The sequence below is a fragment of the Mirounga angustirostris genome, unplaced genomic scaffold (genome assembly GCF_029215605.1).
Source record: "Mirounga angustirostris isolate CCGP_5_RB_7025 unplaced genomic scaffold, mMirAng1.0.hap1 SCAF_5, whole genome shotgun sequence".
NCBI classification, from domain to species: Eukaryota; Metazoa; Chordata; class Mammalia; order Carnivora; family Phocidae; genus Mirounga; species Mirounga angustirostris.
In genome coordinates, this window is record NW_026991713.1 from 119,768,633 (window position 1) to 119,792,056 (window position 23,424).

The 23,424-nt window shown below is 42.6% G+C and overlaps 1 protein-coding gene across 14 annotated transcripts in view; it reads right to left on the bottom strand.

Annotated features, from left to right (window-relative positions):
- Positions 1-9,794, bottom strand: part of MLLT10 (MLLT10 histone lysine methyltransferase DOT1L cofactor) — a 218,962-nt gene extending 209,168 nt beyond the window's left edge. For 11 of the 14 annotated variants that reach the window (XM_045874307.3, XM_045874311.2, XM_064591990.1 and 8 more), the window contains exons 1-3: positions 9,373-9,511; positions 9,080-9,239; positions 5,335-5,414 (exon numbers count right to left, since the gene is read on the bottom strand). In XM_045874307.3, coding sequence (XP_045730263.1) covers positions 5,335-5,414; positions 9,080-9,239 — 240 coding nt within the window. In that variant the 5' untranslated portion in view covers positions 9,373-9,511. Of the gene's footprint in view, positions 1-5,334; positions 5,415-8,237; positions 8,713-9,079; positions 9,240-9,372 lie in introns of those variants that run through there. The other 3 variants (XM_045874303.3, XM_045874302.2, XM_064591989.1) reach the window with 3 other exon arrangements.
- Between the last annotated feature and the right edge of the window lie 13,630 nt (positions 9,795-23,424).

Here is a 23,424-nt window from a genome sequence, read left to right on the forward strand (position 1 = left end):
TCCATCTAGCAGTTCTTCCCTGACAATGGTAAGCCAGGAAGAACTACAATAAAAAGAGGCAGAACAGTAGGAAAAAGTTACATCTCACCTCCTGTAGAAAATAGTCTTTTCATTTAGAGCTAGAACAGCAATACCTAAATAATGCAAATTCTTTTTTTTTTTTTTAAAGATTTTATTTATTTATTTGACAGAGAGAGACACAGCGAGAGAGAGAGAGCACAAGCAGGGGGAGTGGGAGAGGGAGAAGCAGGCTTCCCGCCGAGCAGGGAGCCCAATGCGGGGCTCGATCCCAGGACCCTGGGATCATGACCTGAGCCGAAGGCAGACGCTTAACGACTGAGCCACCCAGGCGTCCCTAAATAATGCAAATTCTTAATGGGCTTTTGGCCATTTTATTTTTTTTCACAATCCACTCACCATGTTTTCAAAGTAGAATACTTAAAACCTAACATATCCTCTTTATCCCATTAAAAGTATATAAATATATAACATTTCTAGTAAATCTCTTCAGCCTGTGGTAATTAAGAACAAATACTCATTAAATACAAAATAGTCATCAGAGTTTTAACCTCTAACCAGCAGACAGTGGTTCCCAAACAGTTTTAAGGCCTAATAAAATATCTTCAGCATGGGGCGCCTGGGTGGCTCAGTCGGTTAAGCGCCTGCCTTCAGCTCAGGTCATGATCTCAGGGTCTTGGGATCGAGCCCCGCATCGGGCTCCCTGCTCAGCGGGAAGTCTGCTTCTCCCTCCCCTCTGCCTCTCCCCCTACTTGTGCACTCTCCCTCTCTCCTTCTCTCTCTCAAATGAATAAAATCTTTAAAAAAAAATCTTCAGCAAAAATACATGTTCACTTGAGGTAAATGAAGCAATTTAAGTGTTTTGTTTTGTTTTTAAACATTTTATTTATTTGACAGAGAGGACGAGAGCACAAGCAGGAGAAGCAGTAGAGATAGAAGGAGAAGCAGGCTTCCTGCCCGACCAAGGAGCCTGATGTGGGGCTCGATCCCAGGACCTTGGGATCATGACCGGAGCCGAAGGCAGATGCTCAACCATGTGAGCCACCCAGAAGCCCCATCAAGTGCTTTTTCTGAACAATGAATGCCTACCTACAAAGAGTTTCCCTTAAAAACCAACAAAATTCGGGGCGCCTGGGTGGCTCAGTCATTCAGCGTCTGCCTTCGGCTCAGGTCATGATCCCAGGGTCCTGGGATCAAGCCCCGCATCGGGCTCCCTGCTCAGCAGGAGGCCTGCTTCTCCCTCGCCCACTCCCCCTGCTTGTGTTCCCTCTCTAGCTGTCTCTATCTCTGTCAAATAAATAAAATCTTTAAAAAATAAAAATAAATAAACAAACCAACAAAATTCGATCTCTAACTCTTACTCTCCTCTTTCCTTACTTTTTCAATATTCCGTCTAATCCTACAATCTCTACTCTCCTCAGTACCTATAACGAGAGTTCTGCCCAAACAAAGGAACTACAATTTGGTCTCAGAAACTTTTCTCAGTTCTTCAGCATCCTTACAGCAACGTCACTACCAACTAGTCTTTTCTGAGAAACCAAGTGTCTGTTACTACTGCAGGTTCTCCTTTCCTGACAGTTCATTTTCCATCCTTGGTAACTTGTTCTCTTACTCTCCCCAAATGTGGATATTCACCATAGCTGTCTTCATTTTTCTCTTCTCTAACAACAACAACAAAAATGTCATTTGGTTTCCAGTCTTTCTTCTATGCAGCTCCAACTCTAACTTAATTCCATTACTTTAATCCTAAATTTCCAATGAAAAATCCTAGCATCATCAAAACCAACATGCTCAAAACAGAACTTTCCTTATTCTTCAAACCTGCTGTCCTTTCTTTATTACCATTACTCTATGACTATTAATGGCATCACCATTCCAGTGATTACCCTTGATACTAAGAATCATCTTTTGATTATTCCCTTTCCTTTACCTAATATCCATTTCTGTCATTTCATCCTTCAAAACGCTCCCTCCCTTCCTTTCTACTCTCCCATTTTTAGTGTAATATCATCCTAAGTTTTTCAGTTTCTAACCTCCCCCTCAAATCCATTCTATATACTCTGAACTACTTGTCTGAAATTACAACTTTATTATTCTACTACGGTACCATCAGCTCATAAATCCCTTCTCTGAGAAGTGAGCTATCCCAAACCCACAGACATCTCTCTGTGTCTAAGCAACCCTATTGTCTAGCCATGCCTAGTTGGTCCAGAGCTAGGCAGCTCATCCAAGCCAACCCAGTTTTTTGTTACCGGAAGGAACATGAGACTCAGATGAGATTTAAGATTTAGTCTCTTGAGACAGGAAATAGAAAATATTAGGAGCTGAAGTATGGCCACTTTCACCACAGGAGGCAATACAGAACATGATGGTTGAGAGCTTAATCACAGCCCAGCCTCCAACTAGATATGCATTTCTCTTAAAACTATGATGTCTTTATCCATAAAATGAGAACAACAAAATACCTCAAAGGTTTGATAAGATGACTAAAGCAGATAATTGTTATAGAACATTTAACATAGAATCTGACAGTAAACAGCCAGTAGCAGAGAAAACCTGCAGAAAGGAAAAGAATAAAGCCGACACACAAATAAAAGCAGAATTAAGATTAAGACTAATTCAATTATTGGGGTGCCTGACTGACTCAGTCTAACAGCATGAGTTCGAGCCCTACCTTGGCATAGAAATTACTTTTAAAATAAAGTAATGATTACCAAAAGGGAAGGATTTACTTAAAAAAAAAAAAGACTAATTTGGGGCACCTGGGTGGTTCGATTAGTTAAGCGTCCCACTCTTGGTTTCAGCTCAGTTCATGATCTCATGGGCTGTGGGACAGAGCCCTCGGCTGGCTCCTCGCTCAGCGGGGAGTCTGAGTGAAAGATTCTCTTCCTGGGTGCCTGGGTGGCTCAGTCAGTTAGGTCTCTCATGAATAATGAAAATCTTAAAAAAAATAAAAAATAAATTAAAAAAAGAAGAAAGATTCTCTTCCTCAGCCCCTCCCCCAGCTCAGGCTCTCAGGGTCGCGCTCTCTCTCAAATAAATAACCTTTTTTTTTTTAAAGATTTTATTTGAGAGAGAGAGAGAGAGCGCTCAGAGAGCACTCAGAGGGAGAGTGAGAGGGAGAAGCAGACTCCCTGCCAAGCAGAGAGGATGATATGGGGCTCGATCCCAGGACCCTGAGATCATGACCTGAGCGAAAGGCAGACCCTTAGCCAACCAAAAAAAAACTAATTCAATTCCCTTTCTAAGTCACGAATACATTTCCATGTTAGGCTTCTTGGCTCCAATATCCTTATATTAAACTGCCCTTGGGGTGCCTGACTGACTCAGTCAGTAGAGCACGAGGCTCTTGATCTCAGGGTTGTGGGTTCAAGCCCCCTGCTGGGTGTAGAGATTACTTAAAAATAAAATCTTTGGGGCGCCTGGGTGGCTCAGTCATTAAGAGTCTGCCTTCACGGCGCAGGTCATGATCCCAGGGTCCTGGGGACAAGCCCCACATGGGGCTCCCCACTAAGTGGGAAGCCTGCTTCTCCCTCTCTCACTCCCCATACTTGTTTGTGCTCTCTTTAAGATTTTATTTATCTGAGAGCGCCTGCGCAAGCAAGCAGGGGGAGGGGCAGGGAGGGGCAGAGGGAGACAGAATTTTTTTTTTTCCTTTAAATATTTTATTTGAAAGAGAGAGAGAATGAGTGGGGTGGAGGAGCAGAAGAGAAGGGGGAAGCAGACTCCCCACTGAGCAGGGAGCTCCATGCGGCGCTTGATCCCAGGACCCCAGGATCCTGACTTGAGCAGAAGGGAGACACTCAACTGACTGAGCCACCCGGGAGCCCAGAGAGAGAATCTCGAGCAGACTCCACACTGAGTGCGGAGCCCAATGCTGAGCATGGAGCCCATTGCTGAGAACATGACCTGAGAACAGCCTGTGCTGAGAACACGACCTGAGCCAAAACCAAGAGTCAGTTGCTTTAACCAACTGTACCACCCAGGTGACCCTTAAAAAATAAAATCTTAAAAAAAATAAATAAAAAATGTGGGGCGCCTGGGTGGCTCAGTCGCTGGGCATCTGCCTTCGGCTCGGGTCATGGTCCCAGGGTCCTGGGATTGAGCCCCACATCAGGCTCCCTGCTCCGCAGGAGGCCTGCTTCTCCCTCCCCCACTCCCCCTGCTTGTTTTCCCTCCCTCGCTGTGTCTCTGTCAAATTAATAAATAAAATCTAAAAAATAGTAATATAATAAAATAAAAAATATAAAATGCCCTTTCTCTGCTTATTTAAGCTTATGATCAGTTTTTGTTTCTTATAAAAGACCTTATCTTTTATAACTGTACGCTATAAGAAATTAAAGGAAGTTGCGCCTCTTCTTTAAAACCTTGAATGGCCCCACATCCTAAGAAATAAAGCCAAAATGGGGCGCCTGGGTGGCTCAGTCGTTAAGCGTCTGCCTTCAGCTCAGGTCATGATCCCAGGGTCCTGGGATCAAGCCCCGCATAGGGCTCCCTGCTCAGCGGGAAGCCTGCTTCTCCCTCTCCCACTCCCCCTGCTTGTGTTCCTTCTCTTGCTGCGTCTCTCTGTCAAATAAAATCTTTAAAAAAAAAAAAAGAAGAAGTTCAAATGTTTGTTTTCTACCTCTGTCAAATTCTCTAGCCAACACCAAAAAGAAGGAACTATCACACTGCAAATGGTAATACTTTTATATGATTAATGAAGATTAAATCTATTTCTCCCTGTTATTTCCAGAAGTTCAATTGAAAAAAAAAACGCTTTGGACCACAAAGAATAAACATATCTCCCTCATGACTACAAGAAGTTTACAAAAGTGTTCAGAAAGAAGGTAGCCAGACAAGTAAGAAAGGAAAATTTTTATGTTGCTTTGCCAAAAGAACTGAATGTGTGAAAATACTGAGCATTCAAAGTTAAACTATACACATGCAGATGTAGTAAAAAGAATACAGTGGTTAAACTCTTGTGTTTTTTTATTCATTAAGCAGAACCTAGCAGAATTATCACCTTAACTTCCTTATGTTCTACTGCCAATTTAACCCTTCAAAACAGTAGGTAGAACTAAAGCCCAAATACAACTTTATGTTTTATCCATTCAAAGTATCCCTCAACAAATACTTATGTGGTTCAATTTGTTTTTCACAGTTTATAAAATTGGTTTAAAACTGTTAAGTCAATATTTGGCCCAAATTCAATATTTGAACAAAAAACTGAAAACCCTTCAAACTGAAACTAAATGTGTAGCATCTAAGCTACTCACTGAAGTTGTTTTTCTTTTTCATTGAAGTATTTTAATGTTTTTGATAAACAGTTCTTACCACTCTGGCTGCTCTCTCCTGAGATTCACATTTCCTGCAAAACCATGGTCCAGTGGGTACTTGAACAATGCCATAGCAAGCTATTGGGAAATAAAAGATTTTAAAATATGTTAAAATTTTTTAAATTATGGAAAATCAAATACCCTTTCAAAGCCCTCAATTACCTCTCAGACTATACATATAAAAATACACGTTTTGCAAAGAATGAAAACATTTTATATTTTTATTTATCACTTATGTTACCACCTAATAAAAATTTTATGACATTTTGGGGTTTAAGATTTTATTTATTTGAGAGAGAGAGAGATAAAAAGAGAGAGAGAGAGCAGGAACAGTGGGGAGAGGGCAAAGTAGGCTCCCCGCTGAGCAGGGAGCCCAACATGGGGCTCAATCCCAGGACCTGGGATCATGACCTGATCTAAAGGCAGATGCTTAACGAACTGAGCTACCCAGGCACTCCTGTATGACATTTTAATAAAAACATTAAAAGACCAGCCTTTTGTTATTTTAGATAAGCATAAGCACTACAAATTATACTTATTATGATAGGAAGAATATTGAGTAAAATTTAACAGATTTTTTTACAAAGAATAACTCAGAAATTCATTCCTATATCCTGCAATTTAAACAGCAAGCATTTTATTTTATTTTTTAAAGATTTTACTTATTTATTTGTCAGAGAGAGCACAAGCAGGGGGAGTGGCAGGCAGAGGGAGAAGCAGGCTCCCCGCTGAGCAAGGAGCCCCATACGGGACTCATCCCAAGACCCTGGGATCATGACCCAAGCCATAGGCAGATGCTTAACCGACTGAGCCACCCAGGCGTCCCAAATAGCAAGCATTTTAGAGAAGTCTAATAAAAATAATTCCAAATCACCTGTCAAAATAAGCAAAAAATATTGCAGAAAAGAAAATGAAATGTATTGTTAAGCGTGACATGCTTCCATTTGTATAAATTGTCCAGAATAAGCAAATCAATAGATAGAAAGTACACTAGTGGTTGCCTAGTGTTGGGAGTTGGGGAGAAACGGAAAGTAACTGTTAACGGGTCCAAGGTTTCTTGTTAGGTTGATGAATATGTTCTAAAATTGGGGTGCCTGGAGGGTGGAAGGGATGGGGTGGCTGGGTGATAGACATTGAGGAAGATATGTGTTGTGGTGAGCGCTGTGTATTGTGTAAGACCTATGAATCACAGACCTGTACCCCTGAAACAAATAAAAATTAAAAAATAAAATTGGGGCACCTGAGTGGCTCAGTCGGTTAAGAATCTGACTGCTGGGGGCGCCTGGGTGGCTCAGACAGTTAAGCGTCCACCTTTGGCCCTGCGTCATGATCCCAGGGTCCTGGGATGGAGCCCCACATAGGGCTCCGGAGCCTGCCCCTCCCTCTCCCTCTGCCTGCTGCTTCCCCCGCTTGTACTCTCTCTCTCTGTCAAAAATAAATAAAATCGTTAAAAAAAAAAGAATCCGACTCCTGATTTTGCCTCAGGTCATGATCTCAGGGTTGTGAGACTGAGCCCTGCCACCTGCTCGGTGCTGGGCATGGAGTCTGCTTAGGATTCTCTCTCCACCACTGTACCCCCACCCCTCCCTCTCTTAAAAAAAAAAAAAAAAGAGAGAGAGAGAAAGAAAAAAGAAAATGTTCTAGAACTGTGTGGTAATTAGATACAAAACTCTGCGAATGTACTAAAACCAGTGGATTGTACACTTTGAGTGGGTGAATTCTCTGGTATGTGAATCACATCTCAATAAAGCCATTATTTTAAAAAGCACAAATTTATTTCTAAAAATATGATGCGAATGTTCCAATAAGTGATTTCAGTAGATCTAAATCTCACTCCAGTTTAAAAAAAAAAAAATTTTTGATATTTAACTAACTCAAAGTTGAATTTTCCCAAAGACCTAGAACACTAATAACCAACTGACATTTTTGCATGAGTTTGCTCAGAGGAAGCTTGAAATATCTTAAATACTGGAAAGCACTAAAATATAAAACCAGCACAAATTTTTAAAACTCCAAAAGCTAAACTTGCAATTCCTTTTAAAATTTGTAAACATGTCAGTGTAAAAATGTCCTATCAGTCAAGAAACACTGCATCGGGCGCCTGGGTGGCTCAGTTGGTTAAGCGACTGCCTTCAGCTCAGGTCATGATCCTAGAGTCCTGGGATCGAGTCCCGCATCGGGCTCCCTGCTCGGCGGGGAGTCTGTTTCTCCCTCTGACCCTCCTCCCTCTCATGCTCTCTGTCTCTCATTCTGTCTCAAATAAATAAATAAAATCTTTAAAAAAAAAAAAACACTGCATCAATGTCCAAAAACTTTTATTTTAACCCAGAAGTACTACTTCTCGTCAAGAAAACTTAGTTTAAATGAGTGTTTTCTATACTAAGAGACGACTTTACTGATTGAAACTTGGCAATTTAGAATCCAATTCCTAAGAAATACCTCTACAAATGCCAATGAACACTGATGGAAACGCTATATATCAGCTCTAAAACCTTAAAAATCAGAACCAACACACATTGTTTTCACTCCTTAAAAGAAGGAAGGTGTGCAACTTTGGTGTTTGTCAAAAAACAAATGAGAATAACTGCACTCTGGTAATTAATCCACTATCTCCTAAGTCTCCCTTACGAATTCTGAGATTTCATTCTATAAAGTATGCACTTTAGACCCTTATGTTCAGGCTTTCTCTCATTCGATAGTATCTAAATATTTGCATCACTCCATGCCAAAATCGAAAATGGGAAGCAGGGCGGGTTGGTGAGTAACAGGGAGAGAAGAGCCACCCAAAAACTATCTAGGTTGTTTCCTTACCACGTGAAACAGAAAAAGTCAGAAACTTTAATGGCCAGAAAACTCTCTTACTAGTGTCCTCGGCTTTCTTGTAATATCCAAAAAACTCACCGAATGGAAACACCCAGAAATAAGCTAAGATGCTCCCCAAGTCACTGGCCGCACCACCACCTCCTCTTCTCTTCAGTTACTTAAGCTGAGGAAGTGGCCAGATGCCGCCTCGACGGCCTCAACACCAGCCCAGGGCAGCTCAGCCAAGCCGCTCCTGCAGCAGCACGACGGCGGCGGCGGAAGGCCACCGTCTTCTCCGCAGGAAGCTCCCAGTCCGCAGCAGCAGCGTCTCCGCCAGAAAGCTTGGGGTGAAGCAGCGGCGCCTCCCTCCCTAATCTAAAGGGCCCGGGCAACCGCCCTGCCTCCGCGACCCGCCCCGGCGCAGCGAGTGGCATTCCCGAGCCTGACTCCATGCCACAGGAAGTCTCCAGACACACTGCGGCAGACCGGGGCAGCCAGTGAAGGGGGAGGGGCCTCCAGGATCCCAAACCAACCCACCGCCACCGGGACTCCACCGAGGGGCGCACGCCCACCCCCCCGTCGCCCCCGGAGCGCAGGCCGCGACCCGCAACGCCCACCCCCCCGGCCCCCCGCCTCCAACCACCGCCTCGGAAAGTCTCCAGCCCCACGGCTCCGGGCGCAGGCGGCGGCCAAATGACACTTGAGAGAGTGAGCGCAGAATCACATGACAGTCGAGGCCACACGCACTTTCTCCCACATGCACAGCCCACACCCCCTCCGCCCCGCCGCGGACCCTCCGAGTCAATCCCGGGCCGCGGAACGGGGCGGGGGCGGGGCGGGGGGAGGGGCGGCAGGGGAACTGGCAGTTGCTGCCAAGGTGGGGGAAGCGGTGACGGTTGGGAGCAGGCCGAGTTCGGCCCGGCGGGCGGTTGGGTGTTTACCTTGATGCACCGCGACGCTGCAGCCGTGCCCGTCGCAATAAACCAGCGGGTTCTCGGCCCAGCCTCTCTCGTCTGAGCAAACGCAACAGCCTCCAATCATCTCCTTCATACTATGGGAGACCTCGTCCTCCAGTGACACGGGCCGGTCGCTAGAGACCATCTAAGAGGGAGTTGGGGGGGACCATTAAAAAACACATGCAAGCCAATTAGTACTTACCCCCGCAGAGCCACCCGCACCCCCGCTCCCTTCCCTACGTCCCCGGCCCCCGCCCGCCGCTCGGCCGCTCGCTCACTCGGGCTTTGCCGCTCAGTCACTCACGTTCCGCACAGGAGTCAGGAGCCATGTCCTTGCTGACTCCCCCCACCTCCCCTCCACCGCCTCCTCCGCCTCCTCCTCCTCCTCGTCTTCTTCCCTCCCCACCTCCACCCGGCCGCTAACGCTGGAGCCCGGAGAGGGCACACATAATCAAGTAGGCCTCCGCACAGGCGCACTGGGGGGGCTCCCGCTGGGCCAGGGGCAGCCAGGGAGGGGAAGGGGGCTGCGCTTCCTCCTCTGAGCGTCACTCGGCGTGCGCGCCCGCCCTGCGGCCGGCGTGAGGGAGAAGGCCCGGGAGAGGCAAGGCCTGCGTGCGCGCCGCCGCGCCCGGCCCGCCGCCGCGGCCTACCTCCCGGCCCTTCCCCTCCCCCGCGCTGCTCGCAGCCGCCGAGGTGTGCTAGGGGGTTGGGGCGAGTGGAGCCGGCGGCGCGCTGAGGCCGGAACGAGCCAACGAGAGAACGCGGGGGCGCGCACGCGAGGGCGGGGACGTTGGGGCCGTCTGCTGCAGCGCCGGTCGCGCGGGCTGAGCGTGCACGTCTCGAACGGGCCTCAGAGGGAGGGAGGGAGGGAGGAAGGGGAGGAGGATGCCGAAGACTGGGAGGGAGGGGTCTTTTATCAGAGGAGCTGGAGGGGACTGATTCACCTGGAGCATCTCCCTGCATTGAGAACCTACCTGCCTTTTCCTCAAGAGCTGGCCCGTGGGTAGCAAGGGTAGGGCAAGTATGCCAGCTTCCAAGAAGGGTGCAGTGAAGCATGGCTTCCTGCAGTTGGCCGCGCTAACTTCACAGTGCTGCTGAAGCTTCTCCACCCATTAAATTCACATCCTGGACTCTACCCAAAGTTCACGCAGTGGAAGTGCCACCAGATCCGCAGCGCATTTACAGTGATTGGCCCCAGTGATAAATGAAAGCGCATCACAGACTGAAGGTCAAAAGCCTGGGTTAGGGTAATACTCAAAGAGGGAACACCAAGGATACCTTCAGGTTGCTGTGTAGGAGTACAAATGGTTGTTAACCAAGAATTAGCAATATAATGTGATGATCTGGAAAATGCAGTAATATGATACCAAAGGATGAAGGAACCCAAGTTCTAGTCAGTCACCAAATGATAACACCATGCGATAGGGGAGTCCAGGTTTGATTGAGGATTTCTCTGATCTGGCTCTGTACTCCAAATGATTTAAGTTGCAGAAAGATGGGAGCTCACTCCTCACATACAAATAGAAAATGGTTTAGGCCTATCTGAATAGATTAATTAGCCAGATACTACGCAGTTTTGGGCTGTAAAATCTTCCACTGTTGCCCTGTCCCCTATGTATCCTTGTAAGCCCAAGATAGATTTTCGGCAAAAAGTGTCTAATTATGAAAGTTTAGCGTGAAATAGGAATATACCTTGTTTAAATGACAAGCATACTTACTAGGTGAATTCATGGCTTTGGTTAATAACTTGCGGGTACAAAACGGTTGTTTAACAGGAATTAGCAATGTAATGTGAAGATCTGGAAAATGCAGTTACTCAGTGCTAAAGGATGAAGGAACCCAAGTTGTCCAAGTCAGTCACCAAAAGATAACTGGTTTAAAAGCATTCCAGAGGCGCCTGGGTGGCTCAGTTGTTAAGCGTCTGCCTTCAGCTCAGGTCATGATCCCAGGGTCTTGGGATCGAGCCCCGCATCTGGCTCCCTGCTCCCCGGGAAGCCTGCTTCTCCCTCTCCCAATCCCCCTGCTTGTGTTTCCTCTCTTGCTATGTCTTTCTCTGTCAAATAAATAAAATCTTTTAAAAATAAATAAATAAATAAAAGCATTTCAAATGTTCTCATAAAGAAAAAAAAATGGTAGCATGGCTGTTTTTTCCATTTCAAATTAATTGCTAGAAATCTATTTAAGAATTATAATAGATATTACACAATGCAAGCATATGTTAGCAAATATACTCAAACATTCTAAAAGCTAAGTGAGATATCTACAGTAATGGAAATCTACTAAAAGTGTAAGGGAAAATGTACACTAAAGAGACACACAAAAATGAGAATTCTCTTTTAGCTATTAGGTCATTAAGAGAACATGACAAAAAGATTACATACTTATACAATGCAAATTCTTTTTTGGGGTATGGTAACAATAAATTTCTAAACATATAATAATTATGTTCTTAAAATGCCATTGATATTTGTAAAATTAAAACCACCTTCAAACAAAACTGTATTGTTTTGTGTGTCTAACTGTATATTTTATCTTTACCCTTTTACAAGGGATACCAGTTCAACATCCAATTCCTGCTCAGGCTCAGACTTCCAATGAAGAGTAATTTTGAGTTAAAATCAATGTGAAACTTCCCTTCCTAAACACTGCAGTCAAACCTTAATGCACGAAATTATTCAAACATACATTCATTTTAGGGGCGCCTGGGTGGCTCAGTTGGTTAAGCTACTGCCTTCGGCTCAGGTCATGGTCCCAGGGTCCTGGGATCGAGTCCCACATCGGGCTCCCGGCTCAGCAGGGGGCCTGCTTCTCCCTCTCCCACTCCCCCTGCTTGTGTTCCTGCCCTCGCTGTCTCTGTCTCTGTCAAATAAATAAATAAAATCTTAAAAAAAAAAAAATACATTCATTTTATTTTTAATGCATTGGAGCCTAGTTCTTTTAATAGAATTAATTTATATGTTAAGAAGGATCGGTACTTTATCCTATTCTGAAACACTTAATAAAAGAAATATAGATAAACACTCACTCTCCAAAATAAAACACATTCATCATTCATAAGAGATTTTTGAAATTTAGGAAAATAAAGAAAATACACTATTTCATAAGAACAGGCCTATATACAAAAAACAGCATTTGAAGCAGAAATTTTATTAAAGATGTACATATAAATGTTGACAAAATATGTCAAATTATTTTTAAAAAGTGATATTTAAAATGTTAAATGTTGAGGTATGAAAATTATAAGAAAAAATATAATGGGTATAAATAGGCCACTCTAATTTCAACTCACGTACCAGATATAGAACTTTTCTTATATAGCAAAAGTGTAATATTTAATATATTTCTATAAAATATTAAGTGAAAAGGAGAATAATGAACATTATAAAACAGTTCAGTTAATTATTTATTCATGCAGTAAATATTTATTGAACATTTACTGTGAGCCAGGGACTGTTTTGGATACAGGAAATATTGCAGTGAGCAAGTTATATTTGTCCTTTGTGTGAGATATATACCCATTCACACATATCTATCTGTATATATATAGATACATACATACATATACGTGTATATGACAATTGACTGAATATGCTAACTCTCATATCTTAGAATGGATAAAACATGTAAATTGCCTTAATTGTTAAAGTTTAAGTAAGTTTTTAAAAATACATGGTAATAGGGAAAAAAAGGTCCATGGGATTTATAGAATAACTTCATAGAAAAGGACAATTTCAATCTTAAAATAATGTTACCCTTTAAATCTGATTCCTCATTCTCAAAATACCCTTTGAAAAAGTATATCTAGTACCTGTAGAATAAAACAAAAGCCTGTTGTCCCCAGTATTCTTCACACAACAGCAGCTAACTCAGTACTGGCTCATCTATTTCTCTGAACTAATCATCTGAAGCAAACCACAAAAAACTCAAGTAAAGTATTTTATGATGTAACCTCTAACCCTACTATAATGGGAAACTGTATTTTTTTTTTCTTTATGGGTAATATATCTTCTTGTAATTTTCTTTATTCCTCAACCTAGGGACCAAATTTTTGGATTTCCTTTTCAATAATCATTTACGTAAGTAGATAGTATGAAAGAAATATTTAAAACCAAATTCAGTTCATAGTTGGTATTGCTTATATTTATCCCCCTTTTAAAATAAAGTTTTATTTCCCTTCTGTTTGTGCACATTATATTTAGTCTATTATATCCGTTGTTGAGGTATATTTCTATAATGAGGTATAGAAATTGAGGTATATTTCTATAATGTTAAGACTAAACGTGTTTTCCTTAACTCAGATCCTTGACTTCCACAAAGTGTTTAAAATTCTGTATTGGCTCTGATACTAAGGTTTTAAAACAAAAAGCAATTGATACCAAGATTTTAAAACAAAAAGCAATTATTAGATTTCATTCATCTACTAAACCTCACCAGAAACTATAATCTTGTTTCTAAATAATGTGGAGAATGCAAAAAAGACAATTTCTTATGATCTGTATAAACTTTCAGATATATCCTCTTTTACATAAAGGAATCCCTGAATAAAATTTTCCTTTGTTCAGTTGGTACCCAAAGTTTCCTGCTTTTCACATGAAAAGTTTATTATGAGCCATGTATGTATTTATGCTAGTATGATAAAAATATTGAGGTACTTCTGAAACTAGTTTTATTAATCTCACAATAAGTGGGTATTGTGTCTTTATACTAGATACAAACACACACATGGCACCTATATTATGGAGTACTATTAGAAATTTCATTCAAAGGTATTCATTTCAATTATGTTTTCAATTGATATTCTGTTAATGGCTTTGGGAAAATTCCATTTAATGAAGCATGTTGATCTTACCAGGCGATTTTTTTTTTATTCACCATACCACCTAGCAAGTCTCTTGCACATAGTAGGCCCACAATAAATACTCATTTAATGTACGATTCTTGTGTTTAAAAGCTCATTGCAATCTGAGTCTTATTCTTCAAAAAAAGACTATTTTGTATGTTCAATTGAACTAAAATCTCTAAGTAATGATTAGCAGAAATTTTCAGATAAATTGCTCTCTTTAAAGATTTTCAATAGTTGAAACTAATATTGGTGAAGAGTTTTTATTTACCGGGTAGTTTAGAATTGTCTATATTTAAGTAGCCCTCAAATGTTAACCACCTTTTCATGTAAAAGTCATCATTTTCTTACAAAACAGACTCTTAACTTAGAACCAATCACAATTAATATTATTGTGAGATACACGTAAATGTTGGAAAGTTTAGGTAGGTAATTCTGAAATTTAAATTGTATATAATCTAAATTTTAAAATAGTTTTAAGAATCAAGGCCTAATATTTACTTTAAAAGGTTTGGCTTGGTTAATCTTGTGTTTGGTGTCAGAGCTACTCTTTCTTTCTGCTATAAAATTGATATATATTGGTTGTATTTACATTTTTGGGTAAAACATCATGTAATTACCAGTAGAAAAATAATATCTAAAAGATGCCTTTAGATCTCCTAGGCATTGCATAAACCTCAATAACATTTCAGAGTTGGACTATTTTTTTCCATGATCCAACAACACTTAAGGGTGTTAAGTGTCTGACTTTTCAGAGAATCATCAATACATTGTAAGAAGTGTGAGGTCCATGTTCCCATTTTTTTACTGACACTGAAGATATGCATTTCCGTTGAATTAAAGTGTGATTAAAGTGACTTTTTTAGGTGTCTGTTTAGAGGAGACAATAAGGTTCTGTAGGTGAAAAGATTCTGGACACAGAAAAGAGGAAAATCAGTTTTTGCAATGGAAGAGACCTTGAAAGAAATGAAACAAATCTTGGACTTAAAAAAAGAAGAAGAAATTAAACTGAGTTGCTAAATACTATTTGCACCAAAGAAGATAACTTTTTAAGATTTAAATGTTTTCCTCTCTGAAAGGAGCCACTGCTTAGCAAATCCAGAAACAAGCCCAAGAATATGTTAATTAACTGCATTGTGTCCCAGAAAGAATGAGGTTGACAAATTCATTTTTTTATTCCTTCAATTAATAAACTGTTCACCTATCACATCTTAGATTTTTAAAAATCTATAATGTGTATATTTATCTCTTGAAATTGTACAGTAACAGTGCCAAGGTCCAACATGGCCCCATAGGGTGAATCTTATGAAGCTTAACATTCTTGGCGAATTAAACACACAAGCCTCCGATCACTTCTTGTCAGTCTTACTTTACTATGGCTCTTAAGAGCCATAATGTAGGCAATTTTTATATGGTGGCCCCTTTCTCCAATTAAAAAGAAAGCAATGATCTTTGGTACAAGCACAAGTGGAAAATATAATGACATAATATTAAAGAAAGGTATTAGGAAGACTGACCAGGAATGCTACTTATCCCTCTCCATCCCCACCCCCATTCATGCCCTTTTTTCCACCCATTTGTTGTTTTTCTCACAAGTATATCATGACTTGTAACACATTTTTTTTTAATTTTCAATGAAACCAAAAAAGTGTCTGTAACACTAAAAGATGTAAATAGATTCACCTTCTACAATCAACTACATAGCGGATAAACTTCTAAAGCTATTCTAAATATTCAAAGACTTATAAATAAAAAATGTAAATTGAATCCAAGTAGTTAGGGAGGGGGACTAAGGGAGGATGAGTGTGGAAGGAATGAACAGATTGAGAATACCTCATTTTCAACACCAGTGTTTTCTCTGTTCAAACCTTTCCATAGTTACACTTCAAATGATTTCTTATATAAGAATCTCTCCGTATACCTCGAAATAACTGAATGATTTCCATGAGGAAATGCAAGTTTAAGGAAGAAGATCCGCAAAATGAAAGTGTTCAAAAGCAAAAAACACTTCTATAGCATTTCAAATGCAAAATCACAATCACCACTACCTTTAACTGACTCTTAAGGGTTCTTTTCAAACATGCTATTTATGAACATCATCTGTTAACTTCTTTCTTGTAATTCAAAACTCTTGTCAAATGATGTTTTCATGATGACGTGTAAATATAATATTCCATTAGAGATCAATTCTAATTGGTTTTTTAAAATCCACCTTGGGAAACAGTGCTGCATCATACACAGACCAGTAATGGGTATTTTAGAAGGAGTTTCCGCAAAGTCTATTATAAATCTAAGTTAAAATTACCCTCTTGCCCTAGTAAGGTTTGGGCCAAAGGATTGAAATTATTTCTTCCAGAGTTTTCACGCACGATGACTTTGGTCTTGTCTTCAAGACTCGCGAGCACTTGTTGGAAATCTTCATTTTTTAGAACTGTGACGTTTGCCAGAAATATTTTTTCCACATGTCTCACAAAGGAAAACAGGCAGAGTTTCGTAGGTGGGTTGCAATTGTTTCCAAAACGTGGTTTAAAAGCAAATGACACGTTTTTCCCTTTGGAATTTCACTGTTATTTTGAAAATGCATTTCAGGTTAAGAAATCAAGCCTGTTTTTGTTAAGGGTAGCTCAGTCCCTGCTATTAAAATTTACTTTGTATACAACAAAGAGCTGAATAATGACAAATAGAGACAGCGAAACATGCTTTTCCGAACTCCTTTGAACTCCGACATTCACTTTCGTATCCATACGTTAAGGCTATTTGAAATGATATAATCTGCTCTAACGTTCCGGATCCAGAAAAAAATTGCCCACATTTGTCTCTATCTAGTTATCACTTTATAAACAGATCTGTGCTGCTTTCCCTCTTCTTTTAATGTGTGAGTTGCAGGCTTGCCCAGCTTCCTCCAATTTAGCGGCACGTTGTAAAGCCTCCTTTCTACAGGGTTTTGAGTTGGAAACCCCTCGCTGGCCGAGTCTGATAATAAAACTTGCGGCGCGGGCCCGACCCGGCCGGAGCGTTGGAGTTCGGGGAGGCGGGGGGTAAGGGTCGAATTGGGCCGCAGGACCCCTCCCTCGCGAAGGACGGGCTGGGAGGACTCCGAACTGCAGCGAGAGGGCCGAACAATGGGGGCGGCCGGGCGAGAGGAGCCCGGCTCCCGCTTCAAGGCGGCGCCGGCGGCGCGCCCGGCCCCCGCCTACCGCGGTCCTCCCCGCCCGCGTTTTCGGGCTCGCACCTCCCGCCGCAGCCTCCCTCCCGAGCGCCGCAGCCCGCGGCCGGGTCCCGCGCCCACCGCCCCGCCGCCTCCGCGCGCGTCCTTCCCCTTCCCGGGCCGGCCCTCCTCCTCCTCCTCCTCCTCCTCCTCCTCCACCTCCTCCTCCAGACTACGGCACCGCGGCGCTTCCTTCGGCGACTCCAGCTTTCGCTGCGGCCGCCTTCCCGCTATTTCGTTAATATACCTTAAATTTTTCTCCTTTATTTCCAGAAGTGGTTGAAATGTCTCACTTCCACCTTAACTTTAATTTGCTATTTCCCTCTGGAAAATATTCCTCAGGAAATCCAAAATCTAAAAGGAAATACAGCAAATCCAATAAAACCCTTTAACTCTAAATACATTTCGTATTTTGTTAAATTTTAACGCATTTATGTCGTCCAAACTGGCAAAAGAACTCTCCCCCCGCTCTTTTTATTTCCCCCTTTAAATACTGTTATTTTAAACTCTCCATAAATGCGTTTTGACGAGAGGGCAGAGAATGTGTCCGGCAGCACACAGCAAATCAGAGGTTTTATCTTACGCCTCCTGGGACGGAAAAAAAGTGGAACGTGGACGAGGGAGCTTCTAGGGAAGAAAAGCAACACAATTCGCTGGGGACGAAGCCGGGCCAGGCGGGGTGCGGTGGGGGGGAGGCCCAGCGGGGGCGTCCAGGGCCCTCAGGCTCTGAGCAGAGTAGCTGGCCAGGGGGAGAGAGGAGGTTTTAAATAGCGGGGGCCGGGAAGGCGGTGGGCCCGCGCATGACGGTACTTTATGAGAAAGGATGGGGCAGCGGATGAGATTACTTTGCTTTCTCATCCCCCAAGAAAAAAACATAAAGTTAGAGGGAGGCGGAGAGAACAGCCAGCCTTATTTCCTCCCCACGTTTCCGCGGAAGGACCGGGGCTGCGGCGGGCAGGGAGAGGGCGCGGGACAGGCGGACCAATAGCAGTCAACAGGTCCAGGCCTCAGCAGGGCAGCGGGGCCGGGCCGCCGGGCCCCCCTCCCCTCGCGTCCCCTCCCCATCTTCCCCTTCCCTCCCCTCCCCCGCAGGCCCGGCCGGGCAGGGGAGGCCGGCTCTGCACTCCCCGCCCCACACGGCCTCTGCGGCCGAGGCTCTCGGGGTGGGGGTGGGGCGGGGGTTCCCAGCCGGAGAATCCTCCCCGGGGGCGGGCGACGGGGCGGGGGGGAAGGGAGGAGGAGGGGATGGAAATCGGGGAATGGAGGATTAAGAAGGACTCGAGCTCGGCACGAGCGCGGCCCGCGCGAGGGATCCTGGGTAAAAAGTGGCCGCGCGGCACCGGGAGAGCGCGGAGAGGAGCCGGGTTCAGAGGTCAGGGCCCTGGAGCCCCGCGAGCAGAGCCCTCCACGTGAACGCAGCGAGCAGGAGGAACCTTTTTGTTTTCGACCGCGCCAGCAGGCTCCCCTATTGACCGAGCTGCTTTTCCCGGGCCGCTGGAGAGAGTAGCTCCGTCCCGGATCTCCTAACCCCACCCCCCCTTACACCACCAGCACACTACCCAACTCTACCCTTCCTCTCAACTCACTTCCCAGCCCCCCGTACCGGGCTTGCAATAACGCAGTAAATTTGCTTTAACAACAAGTGGGGGTGGTTGCATTTACTCCTCCCTCTCCTCTCTCCTCCCCCTCCTCCTGCAGCCGCTCTTGACACTACTACAAACCAGGACTATAAACATAAACATGTGTCACTGTAACTGGGCAGGTAATATACGGATTTGGGGTGGGGTGGAGGGGGGCTTGGTCGCCGCTTGGGGGGCAGTAAAAAAATGTATGTTTCACGTGCTCGTCCGCTTTGGGGGCTCCCCCCACCACCAATCCATTTATATAATGCCGTCGCACTCGATCACTTACTCATTCAGCCACAGAGACCCACAAAGGCAGACTTGCCGATAACCACCGTACCCCAAAGCAAATACATTTAAATACGAATCTCTCTCCGTTCCCAGCCACCGCTGCCACTTCTATTAGCAAACAGTAGCGTCAATACTTGAATCCCCTTTCCTTTTTACAAATTCTTTTCCACATAGCAATAGAGAACATTTTTCGAGCAAAACAGTACACCACCGCCTTGCCATAGACACTACCTAAAGATGTTGTACGCAAGAAACCCTTTCAAACAGCAAGAAAGGCTATTTAAATAACCGAGTTCGAAATCTGTAATGTAAAGGTTATTTCCTGGGCTTTGCCTTACAAGCATTTAGCAACTTCTGCTGTAAGTTGCCGGCGACTGGCGCTGTGGAGATTCGCCACAGCAAGCCTTTATTATTATTACTTAGTCTATATTTACACTGCCGCTCAACTTTTTTTCTCATCCTTAGTTCAACAAGCCTAGCAACAACTACCTAAGGTAGAGTAAGGTGAATTCCCTCGCAAGCTTTTTGGCTTGGAACCGAGGAAGATACAGCATATGTTCAGATGGAGAAGTGGTTCCCTTTGTTCTTTCATTGTTTCTCTACGAACTGGTGGATCCAAGGACAAACACTTACCTTCTCTTCTTTTTGCTCCGAAAACCAGACGTTCCCATCAGCCTTAAAATACACAATCCACCTTGAAAGTAACTACGGATGTCGGGAGAGTTTGTATTCCATTCTTTTTCGCTCTCTGCCCTCTTTTAGCGTAGGATTAAGTTGCCGAGCACGTTGCTGCAAGCTGTAGCCCCCCGCCTTAGTGAATCGGTCACGTTTAGGACCCTCTAGGTCCATCCTAATTCTGCCAGTAGAATTGAGGGTATTGGAGCTCTAAACTTTCAAAAGGAAAGGGGCCTGCAACTACCCTGAAAACTTATGGATACCCTGAAATTTTTTACCGCTGTAGTTTTGTACCACATCACCAAACAGAATTTGCCAAGAAATATTAGATATTTCTTCGGGTAAAGTTTTTTTGTTTTTTTTTTTTTTTTTTAAGTTTATACTTAGCAACGTGCTACTTAGACAGATGGAGTTAAAAGGCAGGTCTGTAAGGGCGTTTAACTGAACCAGTGCGTTTTCCATGATGTTTGTTATGTCATATGTTTTTCAAAAACACAAACAAAACAGCACTGGAACTGAAAAAGGAAGGAAATAAAAGTTTGAATTATAATGTTGTGGACTGATGTAAAGAGAGACGTTTATTTGAAATTTGTTAGTGTCAAAATTGGCCTCAAAAGCAAAAAGTAAGATTTTCAAAGTTGAAAGACTTAATTTTCATTCTATGATTCCAAAACTTAAAAACAAAAACAAAAACAACTTTCCGGGTTGGGTTGTGGGTGATACTTGTCAGTGTTTAGTGCCCAGGCCGCTGGGCATTGCTGCCCAAACCTTGTTTAAATCTGATTATGAAGTGATTTGTTGAAGTCATGAATATGAAATGATCCTTGTGTATCTATAAATGCGAACTTGGGATTTTTTGATCTCCCGCTTTTTTGTGTGCGCCCAGTAGCTGCAGCCGTGGAAGACAGTGATTGGCTCCAGTGCTCCTAGAAGGATTTGGGCTCAAGCCAGGGGAACAGAACCAGAGGATTCCCTTTCCAGAGACCATCAGGCCCCACATGTCTTATGTTTCCCTTCTCCCCTCATGGGTGCTCAGACTTTCTGTATGGCTTCACCAGCCTATAGGTAGGCCTCAACACTCCGTGTCATCACTTCAGTTTCTATACATTTGACCCTTGAGCAAAATAAACAAAAATTTGGGCGACACAAATAAATTGTAGGTCTTGATATTTGTGTATTATTTAATATATCAACATTGAACTCTACTTTCTCAGATTTTTTTTCTGCATTCAGGATCAATTGTGAGAAGCCCTGGTGTCTCATAGGAAAATATTGCAACAAAACAAGATAATTGGGGGGAAAGGCTGTTGCAGTAAGAAAAGTGGCTTTTCGTTGATAGCGTTTAATTGGAATTAAAAGATTCTTTAGCTGTAAACATTCTTTATTTATTCAGCACACATAAGCAGGCATTGTTTTATCACCATCATAATTATGGTGTCCTTTAAACTGGCTGATAGCAGGAAAGATAAGGGAATTTGCCTGTAGATTCAGATCAGTTTTCGCTCCTCTCTTTCTTTCCCTTCCTCCCTCCCTCCCCTCTCTCTCTATACCCTCCCCCCACCCCCATTCCTTCCTTGGTCACTAGGGTCCCCCACAGCCCTTGAGATGAGGAGGGCAGGAAGATTGTGGCCTAACCATTTCTTACATCATGAAAGAGATTTGTACCACACTCTAATTTAATGCAATGTATAACCTTCTTGTCTCCTGTGTTTATAACTGCTTTTTAGCTTGCAATATATGTTATCTAAAGAGTTGTCTATTGCTCACCTGTATAAAATCTTCTCCACTAGGTTTTGTTGCTTTACCTTTGTCTAATTTAGAAAGTACACTCTTAGGGCTTTTTCAGAACAAAGCCTCACAAAAACCCCTTTACCTCCAAGGATTTGCAAATTTATAAAGCCTGCATTGAATTCAAGATGGGTCAGGGGGCAAAAAAAGGGTAGAAGGTCACTGCATTTTGATTATGGGTCAGTAGACAACATGGCATATACTCTGTGTCCCAAACTTCTGTTAAAAACAGGATTTTAAAATGCCTAAGAACAGAAGGATGGGCCCTTTTGGAGACTTGCCTTGATTTGTTTGGATGAAACAAAAAGAAAAAAATTAAGCAAAATATACTAAGTTATAATTTAAGCTGTTCCTTAATTTAGCATTTCCTCCTCCATTCTCATTTCCCCTCCCAAAAAAGTAGAGAACATGTGAAAATAGATAAATTTAGGTGAGGAACTGTTGATTATTACAAGATTTTATTGTCCTATATCCTAAATTAATTCAGCCGTGTGAGGCTTTATATTATTATTTTAGATTGTGTTATATGTAAGTGTTATAATTACTTTTGGCTAACAGTACAAGGGGCTTCTTTTATTCTTCTAACCAGTATACTTACATTGTTGAGGCCTTTGTGATGTCCCTTAGTCTTTTCTCTCTGAATTCTCTTTGAACAAAATGTGCCCAGCAATCAGTAAAACAAATGTATATGGTGAAGAGTTAGGTGGTGGTGATGGTGATGTTGGGAGATGATCCTCATTTAAATTATATGTGTATGGGTGAAAGCTTGGAAGGAAAAGGATTATTTTAATGCTCTTCAATACTTTAATTATATGACAGTTGTAGTGTAGAAATGCAAAAGTACTCTTAGGTTTTCCTTCAGGTTTTCAAAAGAACTTTCCCCATTAGTAAACTACTCCTGCAAATTGCTACTGCATTTCCCAGCTAACCATTTAAAAGACTGTAAATGCCGTGTGCATTACTTTGCTCCAGAGGAAAGAGGTCAGACTGAATTGCAATGGTATTTAAACATAAAATACAGTGAAAATAAATCAAAATAGAACATCTGAAGGTAAATTTAGCACATTCATACCAGATAAGTAAAGACAAATATGTTCATACCTTCATAGCCCATCACTTTAAAAACTGAAAGTACTGATTTTTTTTACAACAAATGCAGAAGTAAGTGGACATTAAGAATATACTTCTATCTGTATTTGCCACAGAGGATTTTCCTTTAGCAAGCAGCTTTGTTTTCAAAGCTAAAATACTTTTTATGATAGTGAGTAGATCGTGCATTCCTCACTGAGTAAATAATTACATGTAATTAACAAACTCAATGCTTATCATATATATGCCTAAATTCTCAGTAAGTAATTCTCTATACTCTCAGAGACGGATACACACATAATTGTGAATTTGGGCATATCTGCCCACATACGTATATGCATTTGAGAAACCTAGAAATTGATACATCTTTTCTTAAAAAAGAATTTGAATACAGTCCATCATCTGAATTGGGTTCATCTTTGATTGTTGAGGCAGCTGACATGGTCAACAAATTTATCAAAGAAACCCCCTGGCTTTTGAAGAATAGTACTTTATACATCTGGATCTGCACATCCAGGCAAAGTAAGTAAATTATTGCATAACTTTAAGCATAATTGATAACAGACACCTTTAATTTTTCATCCCCATTCTTTTGGCCAGCTTTCACATTAATAATCTAAGCCATAAATGTTGGTAGCTATTGATCGAAATCCCCTGTGTGCATGCAAATCCATCTTAAAGTCCCCTGCCTTTCATGTGTGAGCGCTCAGGGGCCTCTGCTAGATCTTTTTATCGGGATCGACCCCCAATGTGGCTGGAGAAGACCCCGGATATGCAACGTGTGCTGATGGCCACAAGAAAGCTGTCTGTCACATTC